We start from the raw sequence: 17384 nt of genomic DNA on the forward strand, positions 1-17384 counted from the left end.
CTCTTACAGATGAAGTCTGGAGACCAGATTCCGAAAGATGGTATAAGTATTCCAGTAGGGAAATTGTGGGGCAGGTGAAAGGATTTATATCCTTTCCCGAACACCACAAAGTGAATCTCTTCCATTTAGAAGAATAGTTCTTTCGTGTGGAAGGTTTACGTGAAGCTATAAGCATTTGAGATATATGAGATTAAAGATTGAGTGGTTGTAATATCAAGCTTTCAACATCCATGCTGTCAGGGATAGGGACTGAAGGTTGGGATGTCGTAACCGGCCCTGATCCTGAGTTATGAGAGTGGGAGCTACTCCTAGTCGAATTGGATCCCTGACAGAGGTCTAATAGTGTGAGGAACCATACTTGTCGAGGCCAGTACGGGTTTATGAGAATCATGGACCCCTTGTCCTGTTGTAGCTTTACTAGAGTTTTGGTTATGAGAGGTATTGGAGGATACACGTATAGAAGGCCTGAGTTCCAAGGGCGAGCAAAGGCGTCCTTGGCTGGCTGGTTGTTCTGTTTGTGCAGAGAACAGTACTTGTCCACTTTGTGATTCAGATGTGACGCAAAGAAGTCTATTGTTGTTTGACCCCAACGTTGAAATATCCTGGTTGCTACTGCAGGATCCAGGGACCATTCGTGTGGTTGGAATTGACGACTGAGTCGATCCGCCACTACATTGTGTATGCCTGCCAGATAAGTGGCTCGTAGGAACATTGAGCGAGTCAGGGCCCAGCCCCAAATCTGTGCAGCTTCTTGACAAAGGAGATACGAGCCCGTACCTCCCTGTTTGTTGATGTACCACATGGCAACTGTGTTGTCTGTTTGGATGAGAACAGTCTTGTGTGAAAGGCAGTCCTGGAACGCATGAAGTGCATAACGTATCGCTCGAAGTTCCAGAAAATTGATTTGATATGTTGCTTCGAGTTTTGTCCAAGTCCCTTGAGTGTGGAGATTGTCTACATGAGCTCCCCATCCCAAGGTGGATGCATCTGTAGTCAGAGCAATCTCTGGGACTGGTTGTTGGAAAGGTAGGCCTTTGCACAGGTTGTTTTTGTTGGTCCACCAAAGTAGAGATGATCGTAGTTGGTGGGTTACTTGAATTGGATAGTGAAGTGGTTGAATGGCTTGAATCCATTGTGATCTTAAAGTCCATTGGGCAACTTGCATGGCCAACCTTGCCATAGAAGTAACATGAACTGTGGAGGCCATGTGGCCTAGCAGTATTAGAAACTGATGGGCAATGGTTTGGGTCCGTAAGGAAATGGAATTTGCTAGTAGAATAAGGGTAAGTGCATGGTCTATAGGTAGAATGGCCTTTGCTAACTCTGTGTTCAACTCTGCTCCTATGAATTGAAGCAGATGAGTTGGAGTGAGATGGGATTTTTGATAATTGATGAGAAACCCCATGGAGTGAAGTAGAGCAATTGTTCGGTTGAGAGAAGTTATTGCTCCTTGTTGAGATGGACTCTTTATGAGCCAGTCGTCTAGATATGGGAAAACATGGACACCTTCTTTGTGCAAGTGTCCTGCTATTACTGCTAGACATTTGGTGAAGACTCTGGGAGCAGATGCCAGTCCAAATGGTAGAACTCTGTATTGGTAATGTTGATGGAGTACCATGAAGCGCAGGTACTTGCGATGAGGAGGGTATATTGGAATGTGAGCATAAGCATCTTGAAGATCCAGCGAACAAAGCCAATCCCTTGCTTGAAGAAGTGGAAGCATGGTGCCTAGAGAAACCATCCTGAACTTTCCTTTCTTTAGAAATTTGTTGAGATTTCTGAGGTCTAGGATGGGACGTAGGCCTCTGGTTTTCTTTGGAATGAGGAAGTATCGGGAGTAGAATCCTCTGCCCTGCTGTGTCCGGGGCACTGGTTGTATGGCCCTGGATCTCAGAAGGGTGGATAATTCTGTTTGTAATTGATGAAGTTGAGAATTTACCCATTGATCTGAGGTTATGTTTTGCCAATTTGTGCGAAAATAAGATATTCTTCCTACCACTGGCAGATTTGGCTTGGGATTGCAAGGTTGGGTCTGTCCTCTGGTGTTTTCCTCAAAAGCCTGTTGCAGGCCCCGTCTGTGCAGGAGGTTGTGGACGGGTAGGCCTGGATTGTCTGGCTTGGGATCGCTGTGTTGGTCTGCTAGATCTACCCCTAGTTGTATGTTGGTAGTATCTGCGTGGCCTGTAGTAAGAGCGTCGCACATCTCTACGTGGAGGACGACGAGAAGGCTGAGTAGCAGGTTCTTGAGGGGTTTGAGACAGTTGCTTTAGGGTCTCAGTGTGATCCTTGAGTTGTCGTACAGCCTCTTGAATTTTATCTCCGAAGAGATTGTCACCAAGACAGGGAAGGTCAACAAGTTTATCTTGTACCTCAATCCTGAGGTCAGATGCCTTGAGCTAGGCCCATCGGCGAGCAGCGATTCCAGCTGCTGCTGTTCTGGAAGCAGTTTCGAAATTATCATAAACTGCTCTCACTTTGTGTTTTCCTGCCTCCAGACCTTTTGATATGATTGCTTGAGGAGGCTCCTGGAATTGAGTGGGTAAGGAAGTAATGAATTGTTCCATCTCTTTCCAGAGGTTCCTCTGGTACTGAGTGACAGAGTTGATATGCAGAGATTTTTGTGCTCAGCATGGAACTCTGGTAGACCTTTTTACCCATTGTGTCCAGGAATCTGTGCTCCCTGCCTGGTGGGATGGAGGAATGTGGGCACACACGTTTAGATTTCTTCTGCGCTGATTCCACAATGACAGACTGGTGTGGCAATTGCAGTTTGTGGTACCCTGGAGCTGGTTGGACTATGTAGGTGGTTTCCACTCGTTTATTTACTGCAGGTGTAGAAGCTGGGTGTTCCCAGATTCTTTTCTGGAGGTCCAGTAAGACTTCATGTACTGGTACTGCTAGTACCTGCTTGGGTGGATCCACAAACTGTAGTACTTCAAGAGTTTGTGCTCTTGTGTCTTCCTCTGCTGTCAATTTGAATGGAATGGAGTCAGACATAGTTTGAATAAATGAGAAGGAAAGATCTTCTGGGGGTGACTTCTTTCTTCGGTCAGGAGAAGAAGGGTTAGACATGAATTCCTCTGAGGAAAATTGAGAGGGTTCATCATCCCAGGAGTCTTCTGAATCTTCTCTGTAAGGTGTTTGAGGTGTTGGTGGGACATGAAGCCCTGAATGTCCAGGCTGTGGGTCATCGATGAATACATCTGTAGATGTTTTTCTTGGTCTAATAGGTGGAAAGTTGTAGATGACATTCTGGTACCTTTGTAAGAGGCGCCGATAAAATGCCTCATCCTGTATTTCTGGAGGTTGATCAGGTGGTGGCAGGGATGCTGTCATTGTAACCGTCAGTGGAATTTGAGATAATAGTGATGTAGACTGTGTTTCTAGCCTCGGTGTGGTGGTTATAAAACCAGTTGAGAATTTCGGAGGCAAAAAGGGTGTCGTCATCGGTGTTATCACCGGCATTGATGTTGGAAGAATAGTCATCGGCATCGACGCTGGGGGCATCGGCACGGAGGGCATCGGCATCGATGGAATTGTCGGGATTTGCTGCTCTTGAAGAGCTTGTAAAACAGCTTGTCTAATAATTGTAGACAATTCTGGCTGTGATATAGGTGAAGACACCGATGGTGTACGCGGTGGCAGTGCTGCGATGTCTATCGATGACGTTGTTGGTACTGGTGATGGCGAAGGCCCAGTCACCGGCGTTTCCTGATTTTTAGGCCGCTTCGGAATCGATTTGTCCTGGGACACCGATGCGGACGATGATGGACGTCGATGTCTATGTTTAGTTTTTGGATACTCTGCCGACTTTGTGGAGAGCACAGACGATGGAGAGGACGGACGATCACCGGATCCATCCGGACGCGGTTTTTTGAGCAAGACCCTGTTTGTTGCTCCAGCCGGAGACGACCTCTGTGGTTTCGAGGGAGAAGGGATTAGCTGAAGAGAAAATAGGTGTTCCATCTTCTCTTGCTTGGCTTTTCTTCCTTTAACCTTCATCTCCGCACATTTGGAGCATGTATTTACATCGTGTTTTTCTCAGAGGCACATTACACACTCCAAATGGGGGTCGGTTATGGACATATTTCTATTGCAGACGGGACATTTTTTGAAGCCTGTCGCCATTTTTGAATCGACGGCCGTCGATGAACGAGTGTGTGAGAAAAATTTTCTTCCGAAAATTTGAAAAAGGTACAGTACTCACCAGCCGGCAAGGTAGAGACTCATATGACAGAGAATATCACCAAAATAGCTGACTTTTCAGTCAAAAAAGATTCCCAAATGCTAGGGCTATTGGTCCGCGGTGCGAAAGGCAGCGCGGAAAAGTGAAGACTGAAGAGAGACACCTGTGGCAGAGAATATAATAGCATGCTGGGCATGCTCAGTGGCCTCACAGGGCCAGTCAAAAGTTTCTAGAAACTTTGACAGAAAGCTTTCCCGCCTGGGCTCCGTTCGGTGACGTCACCCATATGTGAGGACTAGCATCCTGCTTGTCCTGGGATAATACACGTTTCACAAATGAAATTTCAGATCTATTAGTAAAAATGTGTAACTTATCATTAAAATCATCCATTGTACTTGAAGACTGGAGATTAGCTAATATAACCCCAATATTAGAAAAGGGCTCCAGGGGCAATCCAGGAAACTACAGACCAGTTAGCCTGACTTCAGTGCCAGGAAAAATAGTAGATAGTGTTCTAAAGATCAAAATCACAGAACATATAGAAAGACATGGTTTAATGGAACAAAGTCAGCATGGCTTTACTCAAGGCAAGTCTTGCCTCACAAATCTGCTTCACTTTTTTTGAAGGAGTTAATAAACATGTAGATATAGGTGAACTGGTGGATTTAGTGTATTTGGATTTTCAGAAGGCATTTGACAAAGTTCCTCATGAGAGGCTTCTAAGAAAAAAGTAAAGTCATGGGATAGGTGGCGATGTCCTTTTCATGGATTACAAACTGGTTAAAAGACAGGAAACAGAGTAGGATTAAATGGACAATTTTCTCAATGGAAAAGGGTATACAGTGGAGTACCTCAAGGATCTGTACTAGGACCTGTGCTTTTCAATATATTTATAAATGATTTGGAAAGGAATACGAGCGAGGTAATCAAATTTGCAGATAAGAACATAAGAACATAAGAAAATGCCATACTGGGTCAGACCAAGGGTCCATCAAGCCCAGCATCCTGTTTCCAACAGTGGCCAATCCAGGCCATAAGAACCTGGCAAGTACCCAAAAACTAAGTCTATTCCATGTAACCATTGCTAATGGCAGTGGCTATTCTCTAAGATGATACAAAATTATTCAGAGAAGTTAAAATCTCAAGCAGATTGTGATAAATTGCAGTAGGACCTTGTGAGGTTGGAAAATTGGGCATCCAAATTGTAGATGAAATTTAATGTGGACAAGTGCAAGGTGATGTATATAGGGAAAAATAACCCATGCTATAGTTACATGATGTTAGGCTCCATATTAGGAACTACCAACCAGGAAAAAGATTTGGCATCATAGTGGATAATACATTGATATTTTCAGTTCACTGTGCTACGGCAGTCAAAAAAGTAAACAATGTTGGGATTATTAGAAAGGGAATGGTGAATAAAACGGAAAATGTCATAATGCCTCTATCACTCCCTGGTGAGACCACACCTTGAATACTGTCGCCGCATCTCAAAAAAGATAATAGTCGCGATAGAGAAGGTACAGAGAAGGGCGACCAAAATGATAAATGTTCCTTGTAAATGTTCCTTGTAAAGGCTTTGCCTATATATATCCTTGTTTTAAGTTATCTGTAAACCGGCACGATGTGCAAACGGTTGCCGGTATATAAAATTAAATAAATAAATAAATAAAAATAAAATAAAATAAATAAAGGGGATGGAACAGCTCCCCTATGAGGAAAGACTAAGGAGGTTAGGACTTTTCAGCTTGGAGAAGAGACGGCTGAGGGGGGATATGATAGAGGTGTTTAAAATCATGAGAGGTCTAGAGCGGGTAAATGTGAATCGGTTATTTACTCTTTTGAATAGAAGGACTAGGGGCACTCCATGAAGTTAGCATGTAGCACATTTAAAACTAAGCTGAGAAAGTTCTTTTTCACTCAACGCACAATTAAACCCTAGAATTTGTTGCCAGGGGATGTGGGTAGTGCAGTTAGTGTAGCTGGGTTTAAAAAGGATTAGGTAAGTTCTTGGAGGAGAAGTCCATTACCTGCTATTAATCAAGTTGATTTAGAAAATAGCCACTACTATTACTAGCATCAGTAGCATGGGATATACTTAGTTTTTGGGTACTTGCCAAGTACTTATATAGCCTGGATTGCTCACTATTGGAAACAGGATGCTGGGCTTGATGGACCCTTGGTCTGACCCAGTATGGCATGACCTTATGTTCTCATGTAAATGCAGCACATTGGTCCTTACAATTTGACTATGATTTCAGTGCTGGTTCAGTGGAATGGGACTGCCATGTTCTGAAAACCTGAAAAAGTAATCTTGCGGATCTGGATGGCCCTTGGTGACATCCTTAAATCGATGCTGCAGTGTGCTACATCGTGATTCTCACCCAGACACTTGTAGCAGGTCTTGTAATGACAAGTATATTTTGACTACTGTCTGGGCAACACTGAAGCCACTAGTCTTCTCTGCCATTGTGAACAAAACAGACAAAAAAAAATTTTACTTTTTTTTTTTTTTTTTTTTTTTACACAGAAGCAGCTAAAGATAGGAAAAAAGGGGGAACAGGAGCCAGAGGTCAGTCAGAAGCTATAATCAAAAGAGTCTGGTGATAGAGGTGCTGAGGAAAAAAAATAAAAATTAAGAACCTAATCGTAGTAAAGAGAAATACTAAGATACATTTTACCCAAAAGAGAGGAAATATCAGCAACATCGATCTGAAGTGCTATGGAAGCAAAATTAGTGCAGCAGAAGAGCAAAAAATGACAACTAAGGTAAGCTGTGCAGCCACCAGAATTGCCATGCATGTGCAGAGAAACCTTCAAGATTTTCCTGGAAATGTATTTCATGTGGGCACATGTGTGTGACTCAAACAGATTACTTATATTCAGAGAATGCTCAATCTCTCATAATGCTGACGAAGGATTAATTTGAAAGCAGTAGGACAAAAAGGTGTGCGTGGAAGCATAAACCACTTAAAACAAATTTGCTCCAGTGCTTACCTGTGTTGATTGTATCACTGTGAGGTCATTAATGTAGCAAAATCCTGCTCCCATGGCAGAACGAAGGCCTGCTGTTCCAAAAGTCAATCGACAACATAAGCGATCACGCAGTTCCTTATTCATACCATTCTGTAACAAGTTTTCAATCTGGGCTCTTGTTTTAGGATTCTATAAGAAAAAAAACAGCAAAGAAAACAGCTTTAAAAATTCAAAGTAAGATGACAATGGTCAATAATGCATATATTAACTGATCCAATAATTAACTAGCATTTTTCACAATATTTTTTTTCAACCCAACGTCAAACTTAGATTTTAATTAGAAATTCCACAAAGAACTAATAAAGCCTATTTTCTGGAATGTGTGCATATACATGTGGATCTGGAAAAAAAAAACAAAAACCAACCATGTTGGACTTTTTCACCCTCCTGAAATCTCAAAAATCTAATGTGGATAACAAACCAAAAAGTTAAGTCACAAAATTGTGTATTTGTGGAACGTATTCAGACCTCTTCACTTTTTCCACATTTTGTTACATTACAGCTTTATTCTAAAATGGATAATATGCATGTTCCCCTCCTTAATCTACACACAATACTCCATGACAACAAAGCAAAATCAGGTTTGTAGACATTTGTCCAAATTAATTTAAAAAACTGAAATATTACATTTATGTATTATTTTTATATACCGACATTTGATTGAGATATCACATCGGTTTATATTCAGGTACTGTAGGTATTTCTCTATCCCCAGAGGGCTTACAATCTAAGTTTTTGTACCTGAGGCAATGGAGGGTAAAGTGACTTGCCCAAGGTCACAAGGAGCGACAGGTCTCGAAACCTGGTCTCCTGGTTCACAGTCCACTCCTCTAACCACTGGGCTATTCCTCCTCCTACTTATTTACATAGGTATTCAGACCCTTTTCTCAGTACTTTGTTGAGGCACCTTTTGCAGTGATCATAGCATCAGACCCAAGAAGACTCAAGGCTATCTTGGCACATCTGGATTTGGGGATTTTCTCCCATTCTTCTCTGCTGATGGTTTCCAGCTCTGACACATTGGATGGGGAGCATTGATGCACAGCTAATTTTAGCTCTCTCCAGAAATGTTCAAATCGGGTTCAAGTCCAGGCTCTGGCTGGGCCATTCAAGGACATTCAGACTTGTCCCAAAGCCACTCCTGAATTGTCTTGGCTGAATGCTAAGAGTCACTGTCCTGCTGGAAGGTGAATCTTTGGCTCCTCCTTCCACGGGGATAGTTGTCCGCTTGGAAACAGCACAGACAAGAGCATCCAGTTTCAGAAAGCAGAGTTGCTTACCTGTAACAGGTGTTCTCACAGGACAGCAGGATGTTAGTCCTTACATATGGGTGACATCATAAGTATGGAACCCAATCACGGAACATTTTTGTCAAAGTTTCTAGAACTTTGACTGGCACCACTGAGCATGCCACTAACCCTGCATCCAGCAGGGGTCCCCCTTCAGTCTTGTGTATAGTAAAAAGTACGTGCGAAAAATAAAATAACTAATCGCAAGCATACCCAATTCTGCGGGGTGGCGGTTGGGTTCCATAAGGACTAACATCCTGCTGTCCTGTGAGAACATCTGTTACAGGTAAGCAACTCTGCTTTCTCACAAGACAAGCAGGATGGTAGTCCTCACATATGGTTGAGTAGCGAGCTGAGGATGCCCGAGCAATGTACCAAAAGCACCTAAAGACGTGCAACGGGCACAACAGGGGTGATTTTGGATAAGAAGGCAGCCTGAAATTCCCAGCGGGCCATTGGAAGGAAGTTGGGTATTAAGCTGAGAATAAATTGCGCAGAACAGTCTGGCGAAAGATAGAATCTTGTCTGCCAGCCTTGTCCAGGCAATAATGAGCTGCAAAGGTATGGAGAGAACTCCATGTAGCTGCTTTGCAGATGGCAGCAAGAGGTACAGAACGAAGGTGTGCTACAGACGTTGCCATTGCTCTAATGGAGTGTGCTTTAACGCTTCCCTGGAGCGGAAGGCCTGCTTGCTGGTAGCAGAAGGAAATACAGTCTGCCAGCCAGGACGACAGGGTCTGCTTTCCCACCGGATTCCCGAGTTTAATTTTATCAAAGGAAGCAAATAGTTGGGTGGATTTCCTATGGCCTGCTGTGCATTCCAAATAAAAGGCTAGCGCACGTTTGCAGTCCAAGGAATGCACAAACCCGCTCACCTGGATGAGTGGGGTTTTGGAAAGAAAGTAGGCAAAACTATGGATTGATTTAAATGGAACTCAGAGACTACTTTCGGTAGAAATTTAGGATGAGTGCGAAGGACCACCCGATCATGAAGAAATTTTGTGTAAGGAGGTAAGTAACCAGCGCCTGCAGCTCACTGATCCTGCGAGTGGATGTCAAAGCAAGAAGGAAGAGCACCTTCCAAGTGAGATGCCGTAACTTGCAGGAGTGCAGAGGTTCAAACGGAGGTTTCATGAGTCACGCTAATATTACGCCTCTTGGCGTAATTTTTATGTTTCAATGTAAATGTAAATGTAATATTACGCCTCTTGGCGTAATTTTTATGTTTCAATGTAAACCGATGTGATCTGTATTTTAATACAGGAACACCGGTATATAAAAATCTAAAAATAAATAAATAAATAATACCACATTAAGATCCCAAGAAGGGGCTGGAGGACGGAGAAGGGCTTCAGGTGCAGCAAGCCCTTCATAAAGCGCACTACTAAGGGTTGTGTCGAAATAGAGACATCCCCTGTACCCTTATGGAAGGCGGCCACCGCACTAACATGCCCTCTAATGGAGTTTGTAGACCCGACTCCGAAAGGTGCCAAAGGTAATTAGAAACGCCGTTGTGGGACATGTAAAGGGATCTAAGTCCTTTGAAGTTCACCATAAGGAAAAACGGTTCCATTTAGAATGATAAGACCTTCTAGTAGAAGGCTTCCGTGAAGCTACCAGGACCTGGGATACGGAGTCCGAAAGATTAAGAGGCCGTAAGATTAGCCTTTCAACATCCAAGCTGTCAGCGACAAGGCCTGAGGTTGGGGTGGCGCAGTTGTCCGTTCTTCTGAGATATCAGAGATGGGTCTGTGCCTAGGTGAATTTGTTGGCGGATTGAGAAATCGCAAAGGATGGGAAACCACACCTGGCTCTGCCAGTAGGGGGCTATGAGAATCATGAGACCCCTGTCCCAACGTAGCTTCACGAGAGTCTTGCTGATTAGTGGAAGTGGGGGGTAGGCATACAGGAGACCTGGTGCCCAAGAGAGAGTGAAGGCGTCCCTCGGTGGAGTTCTGCAACTGCGATGTAAGGAGCAGAAGGTCTCCACCTTGCGATTGTGAATCGATGCAAAGAGGTCGATGCTCGGATACCCTACTTCTGAAATATGTGCTCCGCTACCTAGGGGTTCAGGGACCACTTGTGGGGCTGAAATGAACAACTGAGTTTGTCTGCTAGAACATTGTCCACGCCCACCAGGTAAGTCGCTCTTAGCAGCATGGAATGAGATAGCGCTAAAGCCCAAATTTGCGCCATTTCCTGACACAGTAGGTAGGAGCCAGTTCCACCCTGCTTGTTGATGTACCACATCGCTACTTGATTGTCTGTTTGGATGAGGATTGTCTTTTCGGCTAAGCAATCCTTGAAGGCTCGAAGGGCATATCTGATCGCCCTGAGCTCCAGAAAGTTTATCTGGTGGTATGCTTCTGCTGCAGACCAGGTTCCCTGAGTTTGCAGGTGGCTGACATGTGCTCCCCAACCTAGAGTGGAAGCTTCTGTTGTCAGAATTATCTGACGTTCTAGAGCTTGGAATGGTAGCCCTCTGAGCAGGTTGGACTCCTGGCTCCACCAAGCCAGTGAGAGTCGAAGCTGCCTGGTGACATGGACAATGTTGGACATTGGATGGTGGGCCTGAAACCACTGGGATTTTAATGTCCACTGTGTTACACGCATGACAAAATCGAGCCATTGGTGTAATATTTATTTATTTATTTATTTAACTTCTTTTACTATACCGACACTCAAGACCAGGTCTTATCGTACCGGTTTACATTAGAACAAGGGGAAAAATCAATTAACGTATAAGTGGAAAAGAGAAGTTACATTAAAACAGGGAGAGTAAAAACATGGATGTCGGAAGATAGGACAGAATTAAGTAATTGAACAATAAGTTAACAAAATTACAAACTATAAATTAACATAAAACAATAAATTAATAATACAAAAAATATGGACCGAGGACGCAATGTGTCCCAACAAAATGAGAATATGACGAGCAGTCGTGGTTTGGCGAGACTGTACAGTGTGTGCAAGCCGTGCCAGTGTATGAGCTCGGTCCCTGGGAAGAAAAGCCTTTGCTTGGATGGTGTTGAGATCCGCTCCAATAAAAAAGAGGGATTGGGACGAGTCAGATTGGATTTCTGATAACTGATTAGAAATCCCAAGGAGAGTAGTAGTCGCAAGGTAAGATGGAGGGATTGAAGAACCGCCTCCGCCGACTGAGCCCTCAGTAACCAGTCGCCCAGGTAAGGGTAGACGTGAGTGCCTAGTCGCCTTAGGTATGTGGCTACTACTGCCAGGCATTTCGTGAAGACACGAGGGGCCGACACCAGGCCGAACGGAAGCACTCGGTACTGAAAGTGCTGGTTTCCGACGAGGAACCGAAGATATTTTCTGTGAGACGAGGTAATTGCTATGTGCATGTACGCGTCCTTTAGATCTAGAGAGCAAAGCCAATCTCCCTGTTGGAGAAGAGGGAGTAAAGAGCCTAAGGTTACCATTCTGAACTTCTCTTTCCGAAGGTGTTTGTTTAGGGCACGAAGGTCTAATATGAGGTGAATGCCCCCCGTCTTTTTTGGTATTTCAAAATAACAGGAGTAAAAGCCCTGCCCCCTTTACAAAGGAGGAACTTGCTCTATGGCATTGGCCTGTAGGAGGGAAGCTATCTCCTCCTGTAAGAGTTGAACATGGTCGGTGGAACTCCACCCCGGCTGAGGTAGAGTCTCAGACGGTAAGGAGAGGAAGTTTAGATGGTAACCTTCAGCTACGACCGACTGGACCCACTGATCTGTGGTGATCTTGTGCCACATGGTGGTGACGTGGCAAAGCTGGCCGCCGACTGGCAGGGATGGCAGAGGTGGAAGACGACAATCGCTCTCTAGCAGGGAGTCAAAACCCCGAGGTAGGGCCAGGTTGCGCAGGAGGCTGTGTCTTCTGAGGCCTGGGTTCCCGAGGTGGAGGCTTCTGATAGGGCTTAGATGGACGAGACAGAGCTGGTGGAGGATAGTATCTCCGCGCCTTGTAAGTAGATCTCTTCGCCTCTCTTCTGAACAGCCGTTCAGAAGAGGTAGAGAAGTCAGCGTGCACAGCTGAGAGCTGTCGCAGCGTCTTGTGATCTTTGAGCTGTGTGACAGTTTCTTGGATATTCTCACCAAAGAGACTGTTCCCTGTGCAGGGGAGGTCTGCTAAGCGGTCTTTAACCTCTGGGCATAAATCTGAGGATTTCAACCATGCCCACCTTCTTGCACTTATTCCGGCTGCTGACACTCTGGAAGCCGTATCAAAGATTACTTAAGCGGATCTTACCTCATGCTTACCTGCATCAAAACCCTTTTTTATAATGGAGTTCAGTTGGTCTTGGAACTGATCCGGAAGAGAATCAGAAAATTATTGTAATTGCTTGAATAAATTTCTGTTGTATTGGGTCATATAAAGTTGATATGCCGCAATACGAGAGATCAACATAGAACCATGAAAAATTCTACGCCCAAAAGCATCGAGGAATTTTTGTTCCTTCCCAGGAGGTGCTGAAAAATGAGGCTGTGGTCTCCTGGCCTTTTTCTGGGCAGATTCTACCACCACTGAATGATGGGACAACTGAGGCTTTTGGAAGCCAGGTGGGACTGTACCTGAATGCTCCCAGTTGCGCTGCAGGAGATCAAGCAGTACATCATGAACCGGGATGGACATTACTTCTTTCGGTGCGTCAACAAACTGAAGGACTTCCAGCATCTTGTGCCTAGAGTCTTCTTCAGTTTGAAGGGCAAAAGGTATAGTCTCCGACATTTCCTTAATAAAATTTATGAAGGAGAGGTCCTCTGGTGTGGATCTGCATCTTTCTTCCAGTGGAGAAGGCTCAGCAGGTATATCACCAGTGTCCTGGGAATCGGAAGAGTCATTGGACCATGGTTGGTAAGGTTGATCCCTGGCGTCCAACGGTGGCCCAGATGGCAGGAAGGGACCTTCTCCGGCCGGAGGAGGTCAAGGCATCAAAGGCATCGGTGGCATCAGGGCTGGCATTGGCAAAGGACGAAGGGACACCGAAGGAGTCTGTGACCTCTGTGGACGCCTCGGTGGAAATGCTCCAGAAGGCCCTGGAACCGGGTCTGACATCGAAGGACTCTCCTCGTCCGAGGAGAGATGGATGGGCGTCGATGGACCGAGCGGTATCTGTGTTTTCTCCGGTGCCTACGGCAGAGCACCGATGAGGACTTCTAGTTTGTCGAGGATCGGAGCAAGCATCGGTGGCATCGGTTCCGGAGTTGGCACGGAAACCGGCATCGATGGCTTCCGGAGTCCATGTAGAGCCTGTTCCACTGCTTCTTGAACCATCCAGTTTAATTCCTCACGCAATGCTGGTGTGGTTAACACCAGGTCCAGAGTAGGAGGCAGAGATGGCGTCGCCAGAGGGTCCACCGGTCCTAGTGGAGTCTCGGCTGCCGCACCCACGGAAGGCAGGGAACGCCTCTGTGTACCCGGCTCAGAGGAGGTTGGGAGCTCCTCAGCACGGGCCTTTTTCATTGGTGGCTTGGTGGACTTTGAAGAGGATACCACTGGTACAACTGGTTCAGACTGCACAGATTTCCGATGCCTATGCTTCTCTCTATGCTCTGCTTTATCCGTGGCCGGCACCGAGGACGTAGATGCTGAAATCTTCAACGTCGATATAGAATCATTGGTGTCGGACCGATGACGCGACTTGGCTGGAGACTGATTCGACAACGTGGAAACCTGAGACTATGGACACTTCTTTGTATGAAATAAAGCCATTTTCTCCAACCAAGCCCGGCGTCCCTTAGGAGTCATTTGGGCACAGTTGGTACATGAGTCCACATCATGGGTAGAGCCCAGACAAAGAACACAAACCTGGTGAGGGTCTGTGATAGACACTGTCCTAGGTCAATCAGGGCATCGACGAAAACCTGTCGCCGTCGAAAATTTAGGTCACGCGCGGTCGGTGCCAGTCAGGCCTATAACTGGTAACCGACGGGAACAGACGAAAATGAGGTAAAACTTACCCTACAGTTGTGGTTATGGACGGCGAAGAAGAGGGACCCCCGGATGGGGTGAAAGCTTTTGCAAAATTTGAAACAAATTCCTGAAGAAAAATTCCTATCAGGAAAGTGTGAGAGCTAACTCCGTGTGGCTAAAGCTGAGCAGAAAAAAAAGAGACTGAAGGGGACCCCTGCTGGATGCAGGGTTGGTGGCATGCTGGGCATGCTCAGTAGTGCCAGTCAAAGTTCTAGAAACTTTGACAAAAGTGTTCCGTGATTGGGCTCCATCCTGATGTCACCCATATGTGAGGACTACCACCCAGCTTGTCCTGTGAGAAAACGCAAACGTTTTCTCATCATTGGACCCAGGGTGGTACAGGGCTTCCAAAAGTCGACCCCCTTTGAAATTAGCCTCCAGAGCACCCAACTCAAGATCAATCAATGCTTGAGCGGACTCCATAACAGGGAAACAAAAGGCTTTACACCAAGAAACCAAAATGGGATTTTTCTTTGGCTCAGATATATAATCAGGTCCAGGTACTCCCATCATCTTTAATATCTCGGAAATCAGAGCCGGTAACTCATCTCAATGAAAGAACCGCAACATAGTCCTATATGGTTCCAATCCCGGAGGAATTTCCCCATCCTCCAGACAGTCAGGATCGGCCTCCTCATCCATGCCATCCGGATCCCTGTTGGGAAAACCTGCTGCTGCTTTAGTACTTCTGTGCTTAACAGTAGTACCAGGTGAGTGAGAGGTCACGACCTGCAACTCTGGCCTGGCAGGATTGGTCAAGGCTTAGGACTGTGCCTAAAGGACTGTAATCCTTGAAACAAATTCTACCTAGGAAAAGGCAGATACCAAAACCAGAAGGCACCTGTTCTGTGCCCTCTGAGCTACCTTCTCCCGCTCACAAACCAGTTAAGAGAGTTCCAAGGACAGGTGCCCATCCTGACATGAATTTACCCAGACCCAGGTTGGGAAGAACCAAGTTTAGTAAAATCAGAAGGTGGCAATTCTCCCTGAGCCTCCAAGCAGTGCTGGCACAAGTTAGAGGGCACACCAAGCTGAGATGTCCAAATATGACAGGCAGCACAGAAGGAAAAGGCACTTAGGTTTCTTAGCTATAGGTGCCAGACTGTCAGTATTCTTAACAGGCAACTTTAAAGGTATGCATCCTGCTGAATTCACGCTGTAAAATATATGCATCCAGAACTTAGGCATCCAAAAGCTAGGTGCCCAAATTTTAAGAGTCCCAAATTGTGCATACAGGAAGCCACCCTTCTGGCTTAAGTGCATGCCTAATAAACACCGCTATAACCTGGACGCCCAAGCAGATGTCAGACTAAGCGTCCAAAGACTGGACGCACAGCCAGACGCACTTGCACAAACAGATGATCCTTAAGAGGGCAGCCTAACATGCAGGAAAAAGCATGCAAAAATGCTGCCGGCCTACTATGCAGCACACAGAAAAAAAGCCTAAGAGTGAGGCCTACCCCAAAAAGGGTTGCTCAGCTCACCAGGCTGCCCACATCTCTTAACCTCCCTCATAGGCGGGAACAAATGTTGGTCCGGTGCGCTGAGCACAGAAACTGGAGGAAGGAAGGAAACCCCACAAACTTTTTTTTTTTTTTTTAAAGCTCTACCTGAGCTCAGCCCGTTCTGGCTGAGTACAGAGAAGGTCTCCAGTTGCAGGGGGAGGGAGGACATATAAAGTCACCGCCACACTCAGATTCCTGCACCTGCTGCCTTTCAGCTGTTTTTACAGCTGAAAGGCAGCACACCGGCTGAGAAACCAGCTACCGGGACCACAGAAATCACCTCAGAAATTTTCAACTGCGGGAGGGACCATTTGATATCACGCAGGACAGTGAGTCAAATTAAATTTCCTTTTATTTCTCCTTCTAAAACTTGAAGCAATCCCCAGTAGGGAGATGCACGTCAACCATCTCCTGGAGATGGAAAAACTGGCAGGCTGTCAGTGCAGGAGTATATATATTGTGATGTCAGCTTTGCTCCTTCTCCATCCGTTGGTAGAGGTGCATAATCCACTGGTTCTGTTATGAAAGTCTTTTTATAGATCCTGCTGCCTGGACTTCCAATGACACCACATCCTGCCTAGTATCAAGGAAGCTCAGAACAACCACCCAGTGCCTTTGCAACAGGCCTCCTGCTCATTTACTAGTGTTAGTTGCTTCAGCATGTTCATGCCTTTGCTCCCGATTTGTTCCTGTATGTTCCTGCCTTGTTCCAGTTTGTCTTGCCTTTCCTGTCTGTCCTGCTGTCTCTCTTCCCCTTGGACTTGCTTTTCGTTGCCTACCACAGCCTGGATCTTGACTTCACCTTACTCTTTGCCTGCCTCAACCTCTACCCAGACACTGACCTTGCTTATTTCTACCTTCTTCCAACGCTGCCTGGAAATTCTTGCCAGAACCTGCAGGCCCACCCCAAAGGGGAGGTGACTGGTCAAGCAAAAGATCTAGGCTCATGGAGTATCAATGGTCGCCTGTTAAGGCCTATCTTGTGCTGGCACAAGATAAATTTATACAGCCTAACAGCGGCCCAAGGGCTCACTAACCTTAACCTGTGACAATAAGATATTCAAGTCAGGGTCAGTTATGTTTTAAATGATTGTTGTATGGTGTATTCAGAATGCTTGTTATAATATATACTTTGTTTCATTTGTTTTTACATATTGCATGTATTGGTGTTTTATTGTAACCCATCAGGAATAAGTCAAAGGACTGTCAGATAAATTGTTAGAAATAAATGACCTTTATAAGTCCTGTACACTGCCACCACAACACTATTTTCACTGGCTGTGAAGAACTTGAGCACTAACAAATCAGTAAATTAAGAAAAATGCAAGTGGTCATGTGATATGCCAACAGCAAGAGACAGAGCATTAAGCTCCCCTGATCAGATATAGAAATTGTTTA

General features: G+C 45.4%; 1 protein-coding gene across 3 annotated transcripts in view; it reads right to left on the bottom strand.

The window, feature by feature from the left end:
* PGM2L1 (phosphoglucomutase 2 like 1) overlaps positions 1 to 17384 on the bottom strand; it is a 222680-nt gene that overhangs the window by 165017 nt on the left and 40279 nt on the right. For all 3 annotated transcript variants that reach the window (XM_029602068.1, XM_029602069.1, XM_029602070.1), the window contains exon 2: positions 7184 to 7351. In XM_029602068.1, coding sequence (XP_029457928.1) covers positions 7184 to 7351 — 168 coding nt within the window. The remainder of the gene's footprint in view (positions 1 to 7183; positions 7352 to 17384) is intronic.

The sequence above is a fragment of the Rhinatrema bivittatum genome, chromosome 5 (assembly GCF_901001135.1).
Source record: "Rhinatrema bivittatum chromosome 5, aRhiBiv1.1, whole genome shotgun sequence".
Taxonomy (NCBI): domain Eukaryota; kingdom Metazoa; phylum Chordata; class Amphibia; order Gymnophiona; family Rhinatrematidae; genus Rhinatrema; species Rhinatrema bivittatum.